This window comes from Anguilla rostrata, chromosome 12 (assembly GCF_018555375.3).
Source record: "Anguilla rostrata isolate EN2019 chromosome 12, ASM1855537v3, whole genome shotgun sequence".
NCBI classification, from domain to species: Eukaryota; Metazoa; Chordata; class Actinopteri; order Anguilliformes; family Anguillidae; genus Anguilla; species Anguilla rostrata.
In genome coordinates, this window is record NC_057944.1 from 10,348,468 (window position 1) to 10,365,735 (window position 17,268).

The window sequence follows — 17,268 nt, forward strand, 5'->3', positions numbered from 1 at the left end:
GTGGAACATTTTAGGCTGCTTTCTTTTCAGAAAAAAAGTACACACTTCACCAACAAGAAATGGAATTCATTCCATTAATATCGGCAAGCTTGAAAAATTAATTGTAAAAAAACCTCCCACAAAGAAAGTTATTAGTTCAGTGCATAAATTTGATTAATCTAAATATAATGAAAGGTAGTCCACACTCACTAATATGGAATACCTATGTGTTGGTTTCTTGGCTCCTGTCGAACCTTCCTCGGTGCAGAGGACCAACTTCCTTTATTTTTTAAGCTTATACCTGTGATCAGCCTTTAGCGATGGATTCATTTAAAACAGCTGCTCCTAATGTGAAGGCCTTAGCATAGCATCTCTGCGTATATTAAAAATGGACAAAATGGATTTCTCCCCTTTATATTAAGTATTTTCAGTGATAATTTTTTGATGTTAAACATTTTAATGGGGAGTACACTAAGATGACTCTACAGATTCAAACAAGGAAAAAAGTAATGGCTTGCAGATGGGTGATCCATACTTAAATTGGCAGGTTACTGAGTGAAATTACCAACAAAAAACAAAGATAATTAGCAGTCTAAAAATCTTTAGGCCCTTGTTCCAGCTCACAAATGATCACTGAAACACACCATCGCCTTAGAAACATATTTTTTGAAGAGCATATGACCAGCATATGACCTGTGGCTTGCTTGTTGTTTGTATGCAGGCAAGATTTTAATCTTATGTTCAATAACGAAATCAAATCTGCAACACCTTCCAAAAGCTGAAGGTAAAACCTTGGTCAAGTCTTAAAGGAAGTTCAGTCATGCTGTTAAATGCTGAAAAGTTTCTGAATGATACAATATTGTGGCATTATGTTATGGCACTAAGTAGCTGAACTGGGTCAAATATGCATTTGAACTACTTTGACCATGACAGATTTACTCCATTTTTTGTCCAAATTCCTCTTTCAACTGGCAATAGACATATTTATTTGAAAAGCCTCAGGGATCTGCAAGACTGCTTTCCTCATGTTATTGACGTATCTACGGAGTTATATTTCAAATACCCATTGAGTCCACTATGCAGCATATATTTTGTGTGAAAATTCTGTCATCCAGTAGAACAAATGCCACCAGCCCATTCTTGTACAAGAACCTCTGTTTTTTTATTCTGTCTGAAGGTAAAAACTTATGAAGCATGAATTGTGCTTTTATTGTGCATATACGTATCAATGTGCATCCACAATAACCTGTATGAGTACTGAATTCGAATACACCCTCAGCATTATTGCACCACAAAAAACAACATATTGCATAGAATGTGAGCTGTTGCCAGCTCCAAATTACCCAGCCCTCATTCAGAAAAAACTATCAAATGAAAATGTTTTAGAAAAGGTCACTGCAAATGTTTACATATGTATCTACTGCCAGCCTGTCACTGCAGGGCAGATCCATGTACAGAGTGGTATAAAATATCTTCTTTCCGACAGTTAAATGGTGTGTGAACGCAACACACAATCTGGGCCGAGGCCACACCCCCATCCGGGCACATGTTATGTTACTACGGCAACCATATTAACTCCATACTAAGCTTGCAACTCAGTCCCTCTGTTTCTGACAAATTCTGTCAATGGTGAGCATTGGTGACTAAAAATTGTGCTTTTTCCCTAAAAAATGGTTTAAAACAATGAATGCTTTTTTTGGGCAGGATTTAAAGTTCTATCTGTGTCTGAAGTTTGACATAGGTGATAAATGTAGCTTTTAGACCTAACGGAGCATGATTCCCAGAAACAGAGGTGTTAAAAAGTCTCCTCAAAGTGGGATGTCTCCAGAGAGGGCGCGGCCAGGCCAGGCCAGGCGTGGGGCGCTGGGGCGGGCGCCCTCTAGCATAATGTTCCTGGGCACAGGTGAGACGTCATGCTGGCCCTGGATATTACAGTTTCGGTGGACACACGCACACATCGTCAGAGCTCCACGTGTCCCTCCGCGCACGCCTGCCACCCCCTGGGGCAGCTTCAGCAGCCGCACCGTCTCAGCATCCAGGAGCAGCTGCGTGGGAACGGGGTGGGAGGTCCGTTTGGTCATTAAAATATACATGTGTGTGAACACACACAAATGCGGCCACAACATGGCACGCCACATGCACCGCATGCACACGATGCGCACACCACCAAACACAGCGGACGCACTCACACACCAACACAGCACACAAGCTGCCATGTTCTAGTATATCTGAAGTCTAGGACCAGGACTGGCTACAACAACGAATGCACTGGCTGATGTGAAAGAGTGAAGGAGTGGGTGGACTGCACCTGATTGCTGAAGCAAATATCTGTCTAATCATCCTATTGACCCAAATGAACCACACCCTAGGTCTACAGGGTTGTGGTTTAGAGAGCTGTAACTGCCTGACTCCTGGCTAGAGTTGTCAGTAAACAGGACTGGGCAGCCCTGGTTTAGAATGACGCTATTTGAGACTCCCAATGACCACAGACGTTCGTTAAACAGAAGAGCTGGGTGTATATCAGCACATATCAGCTGGCCAATGGAATGCTCAGAAGTACAGAATGCTTCCGAGTATTGCTTTTGACAGTATTCATTGAAAAGAAGAAAACTATCAAAGGAAACAAGTTTTAGGCTTTAGGAAACTTTGATTTCGGCATACAGGATCTATAAATGCCCTAGCAGCTCACAGGTTCGATTTGCTACCAGTAATCTCAACGTGCATTTGTTAATGTAGGTCATAAATGTAACTTGTCTGCGAGGACACATGAGCACCCACCATTTTGTCCATGGCGTGCAGCAGAATGTTCTCGTTTGAGGCGACTTCGATGTGTCCCGCCATAGCTTTGATGTGGACCCCCTTGGGTGCGTCCATACTCAGGAACCGGGTGGGCGACTCCAGCCTAATACGGAGGGGGGGATCCAGTCAGGACAGGAATCGTATTCACAAAGCCAGTGGCAGTCAGTTTCAGGCTAATAAACCCTTATCATGGCATGTCTGCCAACTAAACAGAACAACAATTGGAAGGATATGTTCGCCAAATATAATAGAGCCCAGAACATAGAATTTAAATCGTAACTTGAACAACTTATATTTCCAGGAAATGAGCGTTTGCAATCCTCGGTGGCTATACTGAGAAATGGGTGTGATGTCATGACAGTTTCCTTGTGTGTGAGCCAGTGTTCACTTTTGGCTCTTCAGCCATCATCCTACATACCCACAACTGCTCAGTTTTTTAGGGATGTGAACAGAGAGTGATTTGGGTCAAAATGATGACGATTCCACTGTTCACAGGTGCTAACTGTTCTCCTGGCCTTCCCCTGCACAAAGCTGTCATTGCTCCTGATGTCACAGTGCTTACAGAATGTCTTTGAGGGGGTCTGTTCTGACCAGGGGCGTCTCCACGGAGTGTTCAAACAGGGCGCCTTCTGGTCCTGCGGTGGAGAACAAATTCAGCTGAATGAGACTGTGTAAAAATAGTGCAAAGCAATAACAAATCAATTTAATAAAAAAATAAAATTGGAGATGGTGGTGGAAGAATAAGTGTTCCTAACCCCGGAGATGCTGTGTGTTTGTCAGTGACTCATTGTAACAAATTAAAAATAGCTACGCCCCATATCCTGGGCCCAGGACAAAATGCCCCAGTTGCCCACCCCCATCTGTGGCCCTGAGGTCAGGTGATTGATAGATAGGTGCCCTCAGTATGGGATTTTTAAAACCTCACTCTCCCAGACCAGGGCTGACTAAGCCTTGTTCTCCCACCGTGACCTCTGTGTCCTGGCAGCGGCTCGTTGTCCTTCTGTAGTGGATGACTCTGTGCCATGTCCTGGCACCTGCCTGTCTCCTTGGAAACCTGTCAGCTGATTATGTGTCAACTGGCCACCGGTGATGACAACGTCTGTACTTTATTTGAATTTATCCTTTGCCCTCTGACTCCCTAATAATAATAATAATAATAATAATAATAAATGAATTATTTGAATGAACATACTCTTGTTCTGAATAAATACAGCTAGAAACAACTAAAATATTGGAAATTATAAGTGAAGGGTTGAAATGTACGATACATTTTAACCCCACCCTAATATTAAAACTGAAGTTGATGGTTTTTCAGGCAAACCATTATCCCTGGTGACAATGAAATAAAAATATCTGTAGATTTCGGTTAATGTAGGAACAGATTGGATCATTAGTTATTTACAGTTTGACATTCTGATTTGAAATAAAATATGAATGGGTTAAAGATGGTTGCAATATTTTTCATTTATTCAGATGTGTTTTGGTTTGAAAAGAAAAAAAAAACTTCTGCTCAACTTCAGCTCAAGGTTATTTGTTGGATTGTCCAGTTAATATACAGTGACCTTTAACCCCTGCTGAAGCCCCAAAACTCTTCCTGGGTCAGGGGTGTCCCCTGCGCTGCACAGAAGTAATGAATCTGTCAGCAGACAGTCTCCACAGCTGATGAGATCTGACAGCATGTGGGGATGGCGAGTGCATTAACACACAAACCGGGTCACGCATGGTCACTCCGACTCAATTAAAAACAGCCCCACAAAGCAAAGAAAAGCTAAGAGAACGTCAGGGGACAACTGACGACAAATAGAGATCGCTAAAAGAAAAAAAAAAAAGCACAAGGTCGCTTTTAAAATGCTGGCACAAGCTCTCTACAAACCTTTTTCATCAAAGTTTGATAAAATCATTTATATATGTTTGATAAAATCATTCATGAATGTTGGATAAATGTTTGATAAAATTCATCATCAGTGTTTGATAAAATATACATTGCAGTCTGTATGTGGACAGTGACACAGTTTTGTAGTAGTTTTTGCTCTGTACTCCACCACATTGGATCTGAAATGAAACACTGAATATGTGAGTTCTATACTCAATTCCATCTGATAATCTGCACTTTAACCTCATATCCATTGTTTTATTTCAAATCCAGTGTGCTCGAGTACAGAGCTGGATATCTGTGGTATACACAAATTCAAGATGTTGTTTATTATTAATAATATATGACTCATACCAGTGATACGCAGCTTGTCCACCCCAACAACAGCCTCAGCCTCACTGGCAGTGAACAGCATCTCATCGGTGTTTGAGGTTATCTTCAAGTGTTGGCCAAATGCCTCTACCTGGTCTGGACCTGGAACAAACATGAAAAAGTTTCATCTTCCCTATAAAAGAAACTGTCCTCATTAGCAGACAAACGGACTGACAAACAGTATTTGAGATGGAAATGGTGCAACTGTTCAGGGTGAAATAAGCCGAAGACAACACATTTCAAACAAATCCTGCTTATACCGTAAAACAAGTTCAATGAATCCTATCAAGGCCTACCAGGCCTGAGGAGATGGGCTTCCATCCTTATTGTCCTTTTCATCAAAGCCATTTCCTCACAGCCTTCAAACCTCATTCAGTAATGAGGGCACAAGGAAGTATGATGACAATTACCGTATAATAGCCTTCAGAAACAATTATACTGGTTTTGTCAATTGCCTTTCTCCTAATTATCCCTTGAGTTTCCCCTCAGTCCTGCAGGGCAAAGACTGAAGGTGTCCTAGTAATCATCCCTACCAGCTTCAAGGACCCAGCGGAAGAGAAACGCGACTCTCATCCTGCTGATGAAAAGGAGGATATTTAGTTAAATTAAGTTTAAATGGGGAATCTGCAGTGAGAAATGAAAAGAGCAGAGAGCCTTTGAAGGGTTTTACTGCATTATTACGTTTGGTTTCTGGTTCTGGTTGTAGGGGGTTCTCTACCAAATGACATTGTTGGAGTCCTCTGGAAACCCAACGTGGGGCACACTCTTGATTGGCTGTGGCCTACTCTGGCAGAACTTGTAGGAATAATCCTGATATTACGACCAACTGCATGGAACTGCCCCAACACTAAATTAACTTCAGCAATCTCACCTGATAAAATCATGAATGATTTGCATACATTTAGCATATAATGAAAAACCTTAATCAAAGTGATTTACATATCTTGGATAAAATATAGTTATGTAACAAGACATCAGCCAGGATTTATCCAACATTACGGTTAAAGATGACTCAATGTAAATGCCAGTGACAATAAAAATGCAAGTGCTAGTATTTATCTTCACAACACCATTTGTTGAGTTTACTGATCAATTAATTCAAGTAGTTACTTTTGCTTTTAAATTAATTAAGTCAATGACAAATGTTAACTGACTGACTGGAGCATTTCAGGTCCAGTAATTTATCAAAGGGTTTAGCAGCGGCACTTAACTGGGAATCAAACAAACAACCTACTGGTCACAAGTCAAACAACCTAACCCCATCAAGCTATTTAAACCCCAGAGCAGTATGCAGATGGTGCGATGACCCTTTCCTCAGATCGCAACAGAAACCGTTTCTTACCCACAAACAGCTTTCCTGTCACGTTCCCATTTTCGTCGCGGGCGGCAACAGTGACATTTTCAGGAGAGGTTATGACAAGAGACGAGTCCTGTCCAAAACATTACACAGTTCTTAATACATTTATACAGTTAAGAAATTTCACACTTCAAAACTGTGGGTCTAATTTCAGAGTGTCCTATAGAGACAACAGCCTTCCTTAAAATCCAAACAAAATTGGTTTCAAAAGATAACGGCTGTAATTTCTGTTGCGTACAGTATGATGATGTCACTTTCATCCGTGTGTTCTACAAACGCCTTTCTGACATCTATAACATAGATAAAATGGTTTTCCACTTCTGATTTTAAGATGGGACATGAAACCCTGGGACTTGACACCTGACAGAAACATAGATGGAGTTGAACTAATGTGGTGGAATAAAATAAATGGGCAGTGATTGAAGCTTCATGGTACAGTAACATCTGAGAATGAATCACTTCTCTGGGTCGCTGACCTACTGGGGTATTCAATCTACTGGCCATGGTACTTTGCCCTTCACATGGGAGTCACAACATTTACTCCCAAGTATTGAGCATTACGTTTTTCTCAGGTTTCATTTTGGGTTTATCAGTGTTCTGAAATGAGCAGAGGATATTGTGTGAATGTCACAATAGTAACACCTGCTTAATTTCAGTGCTCTACGTTAATGACTTAAATGGTCACTGCGATTAGATAAAAGCCCTGTCCCAGTGTCAGTCACAAGCCTGTCTGCATTACACAGGCAAACAGCATTAGGTAGACAATCTGCATTATACAGGCAAACAGCATTAGGTAGACAATCTGCATTACATTGACAATCTGCATTACACAGGCAAACTGCATTACATAGACAGACAATCTGCATTACACAGGCAAAATCTATGTATCTACCCTCAAGTACAAAAGTTAGGGGTCCATCATCAAAGTAATTAATTGTCATGAAACTTCAGTCAATAGGCCTATTTGTACCTATGGATACTTTCAGAAGGCCTCGCCAGTTGGGACACTGAGAACCATTACAGAACCCCACCCAGAATTTTAAGTGGTAGATTTTTCTACGTGCCTTTATCAGAGTGGCTCCCCGTAGGTACAGCCTCCGAAATGAAACACCTTTTTGACATAATTACCGACGCTTAGCCAGACGAGCTGCTTAATTGGACAAAGCGAAGCAACCATTGGTCATATTAGGGCCTTTGGCTGGTCGCTGTGAAATAAACTGCCGTTGCTTTTTTCAGCTCTGATGAGGCGGAACGCAACGCAGGGCAGAGGACACGTGGCGGGAGGTCGGCCAAATCATGCGGCACGGTGCGGTGGTGCAGTCAATTGTGCTGTTGCCTCACAGCAAGAAGGTACTGACTTCCAATTCCGACCGAGAGCCTCTCTGTGTGGAGTTCGCATGTTCTCCTCGTGTCCGCATGGGTTTCTGCTGGGTTTGCTCCCACAGTCCAAAGACATGCAGGTTAGGTTAGGCTAACTGGAGAGTCTAAATTGCCCCGTAGGTACTGTATGAGTGTGTGAGTGAGTGGTATGTGGGCCCTGCGATGGATTGGCGACCTGTCCGGGCAGTATACCTGCCTCCAGCCCAATGCATGCCAGGAATGAGCGGTGTAAGAACATGGATGGCTGTCCTGTTAGCTTACCTCTCTGGAGTGAATTTCCTGGGCGTACAGTGGGAATAGGAATTCAGACTCGCCCTCCAGCCTCACCCCGTCTGAATTGACTTGTAAGTGGCCCATCCCATTCTATGTGAACGGAGGAGGACAAAGAGATTTCTTATCATTTCAGTGAATGTGACTTCAGGAATTTCCTCATCTCCCAGAACCCCTCATGGCTACTGTATTCATGGAGCTACACAGCTCTATGAATGGTGAAGTAACTTTACTGAAGGATTACGCTAGGTACTAGTGAAGATGGCGGCTCCCTTTTTGGAAATACTTGCGCATGAATCCTGACTAAAGTCTTGCCAGAGGATCTAAAAAGACCTGATTATTTAAGACAGCAAGGTTTTGTAAACGTTCTTGGCGAAAGACCAAGAACGCTTTAGTACTTCTTTGTACTTTGGAAACCGCAAAATTGAGCTCGATGTATTTATAACCCGAATAAACTGTGCTGTTATTTTTGCCTGGGAACCTGGGAAGGCTCTGTAACGGGCTGCTGGGGGCTCAGATTGCTTCTGACAGCACAGTGCAGTTCCGCAGAGGCCACTCTCATGGAGTAACCGCTCCTTCAGGGCTTCCTGCCTCAGGCAGTAGTGAATCAGTGTTGCGTGGGAATACGGCACAAACCCTCCAGAGGTTAGCGCTTAATACAGCACAGGTGTATTGCTTGTGGGTATCGGGCACACAGCTGCCCCCCCCCCCAAGAGGCTTGCACTTAATACAGCACAGCTGTATCGACCAGCCCCTCCAGGGACAGGTTGAGTGACAGATCCTGCATCCAGACCACACCCTCCCAGAACCCGGAAAAGGATCATTTGATCATTTTATGTTTAATGTTGAGTTTAATGTCCAAATCCCAGAGTTTAATTCCAACCCGGGTTCAGGGAGCCTCAGGGACTCCTGGTTTTTGCTGTTACTCAACGCTTAATTGATCAATGACAGCAGTTGATTATACAGTTACCTCACCCCATCTGGGTTCTTTATGACTATAAAAGCATAATATAAAAGTACACCCAACCCTGCGACCCTCCAGGATGAGAGCTAGAGACCCCTATCTTGTTTTGTCTTTTTAAGGGGAACAAAAAAGTGTTATTTACCACTCTTGATTCTCCTAAACCCCCAACCCCTGGCCTCATCTCACGCCATACGCACCGCGTTGAACCACATGACCCTGAAGATCCATATAGTCAGGGCAAAGTTCACCACCAGGATGACGACGAGGAGGACGACGAAGAGGTACAGGCAACGCTTCCTCCAGCCATAGATCCCAATCGTGTAGATGTCCGGGCTGAGGTCCGGCAGACTGGAGTCCAGGGTCGTCCTGATGTACTGCTCCCGCACCATTTGCTGCGTAGAAACAGATAAAAGCCATGGTGTATATTCGGGTGCATCACCAAATATATAAAAACACATTTCAAAACCACAGTTTTGAACACCATTGTCTACATTCTGTTTTCATTTATTTTTAAATTTTATCCCCTTACTTTTTTCCTCAATTTGAAATGCTTAATTGAAGTTGTACACAGTAAAATTTCCAGTGTTAATTCAACTCTAACAGTGTTTACATGACTCCAATAGGGACCACATATACTCTACAAGTGTAAAATGTACTGTATAAGAGCTGGTTTAACACTGAACGTTTTACTGTGCAGGCTTGTTCCAGTTCAGTTTGGGAGAGTGCGGACAAACATCTCTTGCATTACAAAGAGTGGGGGGGATCACTGCACTAATGGAACCATAGACTGTGAACAATATGGACAGAGTGACTGCGACGTCACCCACTGACTTTCCACAGGCTTGTAAAAAGCATTTTGAAGCCGCAGAAGAGCAGTTTTTGGAGCAAAAGACTATGCAGTAGGGAAAGGGGGCAAGAGGTTTGGCTGAGTCTAGGTCCACCACTAAGTGCGTGAGACACCCCCCCCCAGGATTTAAACACAAACTACTTCAAATGAAGGCGGTGTTCCTGCGATGCCCACTGGACCAGGGCAGGATTTAATGTCCCTCAATTACAACTGCACCATTTTCCAGCGATTTACTACGCCCATCCGGCAGTAATGTTTGCTGCTTGCCAGTCATTTCTAGTGGGTCTTGGCCGTGATCGCAGAGATGGATTGCCGCTAGGCCTTCACAGGGAAGGGGGAGGTATGATCTATCTATCAGTGCGACTTGAAATTGACTGACAGGTAACAACACGAACGGGGTTGAGCGGTAAAGTGATGGACAAATGGAGAAATGGAACACCACATTTTGATTTTGAGCTCTATTCCGTTTTTTCAACCGAACATCTGAAGGATTTATTTCCTCGCTCCTTTTCGGAGTTCTTTCTCTTTCTTGCAAACAGGTGGAAATAATTTTATACAGCAGTGTATTTTCAGAAGAAACTGTCGATATTAGGCAGATCAACATGCAGCAAAGTGAATGAGAATATAAATCAGAACACATTAGATGAAAGCAGGTGAAACAGTCTAATCTACTTTTAACTCTATGCCCTTGGACGTAAACCTGCAACCCTCTCATTAAAAGACCAGCCTCTTCACAGCTACAGGGAAGAGACTCAATGTTAGTTCAACTCTAAAATAGCTTCTATGAGGGAAAAAATACCGTAGTAGGGTAATATGTACTCTATAAGAACAGATGTAAAAATAATAATGTACCTCACTTTATCACACCATCAGTTAATATATTCAGTGGGTGATGAACAGATTACAATGCTGCATACGATTCTGTTAAAGTGAGAAAATTTTGATGTGAAGATCTGCAGACTTTTGAATGTTGACTTGATACACATTGTGGTGATAAATTTCATAAATCCATAATTTCCACTTTTTCCACTAGAAACACAATTTCCATGCAGAGTGCCTGGTGAGCTTTCCGTCCAAATTGTTTACACCACTGGAGAGCTGTCTGAAGACGCAATTTGATGCATGACGGTACTCTCCAGAGAGAGCGTGGCCTGAATTAATAACTCCCATCCAGATGCTTGGTCAAGTTGTTTAAACAACCATGGCTTGCATCGGGCTGTTTTTCAGTAGTAGCCTTTCACTTCAGGGTCATATTCTTTTTCCACAGCGTTAACAGATGTTACTTCACAGCAATATTTCATGGCCGTCCCTCAGTGGCCAAGACCGGTAGCACCATAGGAAACGGACGAGCAGCCCGTTCTGTCAATCAAATGCGTGCATCTCCGATTGATACTCAATGCTGGAGTCAACAGTATGGATGACTAGTTTCAATTACATTTCTGAATAAGTAAATGCATTGTTTATAAAGTGAGTGCACGCGTGTGTGTTTGGCACCTGTTACTCATTCACAAACTGAAGTAATGAAAGAGTAACAGGAGTCCTTCACAATGAAAAAAAAAAAAACATTTTAGTGACAAATTTTAGATATTCATATTGTATTAATGACACATGGTACATGTTACATAAAAATTAACCTTACTTAGTGTACACTTCATTTTAATGATATATGTTAAATTGCCGCTGCATTTCAGTAGTAGCATATGTTTGGTAAAGGTGTCAAAAATTAATGAATTAACCGTGGTGGGGGGTTCTACAGCGTGGACATTTCAGGGGGCAAATAAATATTGTAACTTCACGTAAAGAAAGAGCAAATTTACTGGCGTAAAACAGCCATTTATGGAGTGGTCACAGGTCAAGCATGGCTGCAGTAAGGGCGGAATGACACTGTGACACAGAAATGTCCTGCGCTGCATTTTCAGCTCGAGAAAAAGTAAGAGTCTGCACATTATGCTGATGCCTCCTGCAGCTTAGCATTTATTTGGACAAGCACATAAAACCGGACATTTACATCCCCAAGGATCCCTGCCAGTACCCAGCAAGAGATCAGAATTCTGTCCGCTTAATGAGTGTGTGCAAATTAACTAAAAGCTCCAGGGAGTATCAGAGCAGCATGTAAACCACCCTCCCCACCCACCCCCACCCCAAGTTATACTGTCCCCCCCCTATTTTGTTCCTGAACCTATACTATAAAAAAACAGATGCGTGTGATTAATTGTTTAGTTGGTTTGTGTAATTTACTGAGCTGCTTTGGCAGAAAGGTGGTCTGAGGATGTTGTGGGCGCTGCAATTTCCACTTCCAGCCTAGTCTCCACCCAGGGTTAGAGCTGGGGTGTGACTCCTGGCCTGTGCATTCAGTGTGCCAGACAGGCTCGCTCTGAACGTAGATTCTTTACACTCACCTGATTCTCAGCCCCTTATTCTTAACTTTGACAGTTTTGTCTCCTTACCAATGAAGACGAAATACTGCAATTTTTCATCTTCTGAAAATGCACTGAAGGGCGTGTGCTAACTCCATTTCAGCATCATGGAGACATGGAAAATAAGGATGTGATTTCAGTCCTTAATACACCGGAGTCAGATAACCTGCCTTCTTCAACAGAAAATTCTCAAATTTCCTCAATTAACTTTTACACATTACTGATTTTGGACAGATTAAATTTGAGTGTTACTTGACAAGTAACACATTTATTTTTACCACAGCACAAGCCCATGATATTTCCTTAAAGTCTCTAAATAGTGAACAAAACAGTGCAAAACAGTTATTGCTGTTTAAAACGTAAACGCTGAATGTCAATTTCAGTTTTCTACTTCAATAACGGGGTTACGTAACTTGTAAAATAGAAAATCTTTAGTGTTATACTGTGCAGGAAGTGCTGATTTTTATTTTGTCCAAGAAACTTGTTCAGTTTGTTCATGTTAAATTCTGACATAATCAATGGGGTAAAAATGTTTGGTTTTCCCATGGGAGCATTCCACCAGCAGGGGTCGGTATACTCAAAGGAAATTTTAAAGGACACATTCTGAGCTATGAAGCTGACAATGCAGGCAGGTGGATTATTTTACTTGTAGACACATCACATACTCAGTTTATTCTCATAAATATTTACACCACTAAGGACAAACAACACAACCCTATTTCTAAATATGCCTACAGCACAGTTCAGATTCATGTTTCTTGTGCCTACAGCACAGAGCAGCTTCTTGTTTACAGCATTCCATGCATTGGCAAATACCCTTCATTTAAAGTGAAACAGCATACACTTTTTTCTGTTAGTAACTTTGACAAACTGGCTAAATTTTCATATTTATAACCAAAGTCATGCAGCCATATACAGCTTCTTTCCATGGTAGATTTCATAGGCCTAGGCCTATTACCTTCATCGCAAAATCAGTAAAGTCTGTAGTCAGTAATAACTAAATCCCAAACTGCCAAATCTTCTCTAATCTCTATGCAAAATATAAGATTTCTGGCCAAAACAGCTGCCCACCCCCCTTAGTTACGGGTTACAGGACCAAACTAAATGGGTATCGAGGTCAACAAATGCTTACAACTCAAAAGTTCTATCTAGGCTATTTTAGATTTACCATACTGCTCTTCCCTGGCCCTATGGCCCTTCCCTTCTCGCATCGATATTTTCTGAAATGTGATGGCCAGTCTGGATGGTATAAAAGCATGGAAAAACAGATGTGCCCTGGCCAGCCACATGGTGAGTTAACAGAACATGCAAAATCTCTCAAGTTAGCCAGTTCTGAAATAGCTCAAAGGTTTAAGAGTAGCTAAGCAATACGTACACACGTTTAAATAAATAAAGTTTATTTGAAGATGGCAAGAAGGTGGCTGTTGACCAATTGCATTACTATTCTATATTTTTGTTATATTTTCTGTTGCTGCAGCAATTCATGAGCACGCTGGTGGTAGCTTCTGGGCTACTCACTGTATCAAATAGGAGATCTTATCTATGAAAGGTATAACGTTTATTCCTTCAAGGCAAGGGACCCCAAATACCCTGCACCCACCCCCCCACCCCCCAACCCCCACCAATCAGTGTGGTACAGAATTACACCCGGTTTACCCATTCATATTCCACAAGCACGACACATACCAATTACGATCAACACAGTTCTCTTCTTACCTATCAATTTAAGCCGGATTTTAGCAATGAAACATCCATTATATCCCAGACTGATTGCTTTAGAACTCGCTTATTGAAGAAGCTCCAATGTCAAGAGTCCTTCAAAGATATAAGCACATGTGCTAAAAAGGGAAAGCAAGTTTAGTACAAAACGTGCATAGCAAGCATTATAACAACAATAAAAAAAAAAATTTTAAAAAAGGAAAAACACATTTTGACCCTGTGATGTTCACTCTGGGCTTTTCGCCGGATGGAAACTATTTTTAATACCGCGTTTTATTATTTCTGTATAAGAACGTCTGGTTTTCATTTGGAGGTATTCGGCAGCAAAATGTGTGTTTCGGGTAGGAATGATAAATGGCGAGTTTTAACAGGGGATGGAAACCTTTTTCTGCGGGACACTGACGGTGGACCCTCGGTAAGAAACAAACACGCTGGCATAATGGATAAAGAGTATCGCTCATCTGCAGGACCCATCTCTCCATGGTAGGCTATCTGTCACGCAATCCCCGGAATTCACACATGATAGATAGCCTTTATTTCACAACAACACAGTATAATGTCGCGTAAAAAGCTAATTCCAATTTTTTTTACCCCAGTAGTAAAGCGACAAGGACTGCCTTGTTGAGTCCCTACCGGACAGTTTCCATAGTGATTGCATCCCAGGAGTTCCTCATGCGCTATATTCAGGGGAAAGCAGTTACAGCAACAACAACAACAGCAATAATAATAACAATAATAATAATAACAAATAACATTACTTGCCGATCACATCAAAAGGTTACACCTGAACAGTGCTGATATTATTTTAATTGGCTTAATTGAGAGGGACACCAATGACAACAAACCTGCATGTACCACAGGGAAGCCCGACTGTTTGACTAAGACGAAGCCACCTAGCTGTCAATTGATAGTGTATGGGTTTCATATTAGCGAGATGTAAAAGCAATTGAAATTTAGGTCTGAGTAATGGATCTGTACTTAATTAAATCAGGAAGAGTCCATCAGGGCATACATAAACTGATAAAACGAGCAAGAACAACTGAATATTGCATGTAGAATTTTGCGGAAATGCATTCTCTTTCTTTTTGACAGGTTAGAAGTTTTGGGGGTAACATAGGGACTGTGTCGCAGGCCCTGTGACAGAGCAGGGGCAGCTTGGGTCTGAAGTTTTTAAAGTCCACAGTTTTTGTCATGGCCGCAAACAGCATGGAGACGACGATAGCAACCAAGAAAAACAGACTGGCTACAAAATCGAATTGTGCAAAAACAACAACATTGACAATGACAGCAAAAGCAGCAATAACAATACAACAAACAAAAATAGTTCGTGCATGTAAATAGCACTGTTAAATCGACCAGCACATAAAACATGCCTTCGTCCTAATTTGGCTTTATGGTTATTTATATGAGTCAACTGCAATGAAGGGGCTTTTAAACGTTGCACTACCCTTTCCGGGCTTTATAACTCCGTTACCACAGCACGTCTTCCTTCCCTTTCCAGCACTACGCGAGAGGGATTGAATTCCCTCTGTGTCGTTTCAACGTCTTTCTTATCTCCCAACTAGCCGTCATCATCCATAAGCCGCAGATACCGTTTTGCGCCAGAAACTGATAACAAAAAGGGCTCCGCTCCCACTCCTGTTTTCAGACCACCATGGTTCTGACTTAAATTGAGATTCCAGGCCTCCATTTCACGTCAGTTCTACATTTTCCAAAGCAAATAGAGCTACTAAGGCAAAGGTTGCTTTTTAAAATCTATTTATAGCTGGAGGCCGTTCGGTTATTAGGGAGGCATTTTTTATTTGTTAAAATACTCTGTGGAAATATGTTGTGAAGAAACAGATTGCGAACCAGCCCTTACAATTTGAGGAAAGTTTTACTCAGCGACCCAGCCCCTGTTCTTTAAATATGCACTCTGTCATGTATTCACTTCTAAAAATATTTCTTGATATTCTACACTCCATTTAAACTACACCTCAAGGCGCCGAGCAACTGCATTAATAAATAAATAAATAAATAAATAAAACCAACTCGGACAGAGCAGTTGCCGAAGTAGGCCTACCTGACTGAAACGTTATGTGACCTACAGCGGAATTCTAAATAGCCAGTGGCCAAACTTTAGCCAACACAGAAAATAATTTCAAGTAGAAAAAATAAATAATGGACAGCAAGTGGAAACCTAATTCAACTTAAAACTAATACATTATGCGCACATTCAATTGTTTTGAAATCCAGGAAATCAACCTAAAATTCTAGGAGGAAAGGGACACCATAATGCTTTCGTCTATAAATATTAAAATTACCAGCCTTTGAGTGAAACCGCTTTATATATTGAGGGCAAGGCCAGTCGTCTGTGGAACTTATATTTATGCGACCGTAGCAGTGAAAAGAAGCGAATATCAGTAATATTCAAAGGAGCATTTCCTACCGTTGTCTCCTGTAAGGGCGCCGCTTCTATACTGGAAACTCGGCTTCTGAGCAGCGACGGTTTTCGAGACCTCCTTACGTCTGTCAGACAACTAACAGCTGCACGCCATAAATCCAAGACGGAAAGCACCCTAAATAATCACCACGAGGTGCCCTTTTCTCCCTCTTCCTGCATATCGTATGTACCTATCCGCTTTTTCTTCTCTCCTTTTGTTTTTTGAAACGGCGGCGAGGATATTCGACAAGGCTAGCCTACTGTGCTGCTCAAACTTTCCATGCGCGGTCGGCGTGGAAAGAAGGAAAATGCAGCCCTGTCTGGAATTTAATTTCTGCAGCCAGCCTAAGATGGCATGTCAATGACTCATCCCCGAAGCACGAGCTCGTGTCTAATTTGAGAAACTTTGGTTACAGCTTTCAGAACCGACATTGGACGTTGCACTTTTCAACTTAGAGACAGCGAGTTGCAGACAATAAAATTATAACGGAATTAAAGTCTATTTTAGGAACCATAGTAACAGAGGCAAAGTTGGGAAGTAGAAAGCGGAGAGGGGCCAATTGAATGGCGTTTATTCCTACATTAGCGGCATCTAGATTCAAGTAGACGAGTGTGCTCAGACAGTCGATACAACTAAAAGCATTGAGTTCCTTGTACCAAATCAGTAAACAAACAAGTAGCCTGTGCGCAGTTGGATTGATCTGCACGTGCCGATTTACTCTCAGAATCGGGAAGACTGTAGTGTATTTGTGTGTGGGTGGGTGCGTGCGTGCTTTATGCATGTTTACTTGAGCGCCAAGCAACCGTTATTGATTCATTTGTTTGAAAAAAAAAGCCTGAAAAAAATTCAAATCAGTATTCACCTCCTG

General features: G+C 41.9%; 1 protein-coding gene across 1 annotated transcript; it reads right to left on the reverse strand.

The window, feature by feature from the left end:
• Positions 1-1,937: 1,937 nt before the first annotated feature.
• On the reverse strand, positions 1,938-17,022 carry sgcg (sarcoglycan, gamma; the record flags this gene model as incomplete). The annotated part of the gene is made up of 8 exons (XM_064303273.1): positions 16,406-17,022; positions 9,192-9,386; positions 8,022-8,123; positions 6,366-6,453; positions 5,006-5,125; positions 3,341-3,413; positions 2,758-2,881; positions 1,938-2,024 (listed from the first exon to the last, which is right to left on the reverse strand). Coding segments are annotated over exons 2-8 (786 nt in total), but the record flags the coding sequence as incomplete, so codon positions are not given.
• Between the last annotated feature and the right edge of the window lie 246 nt (positions 17,023-17,268).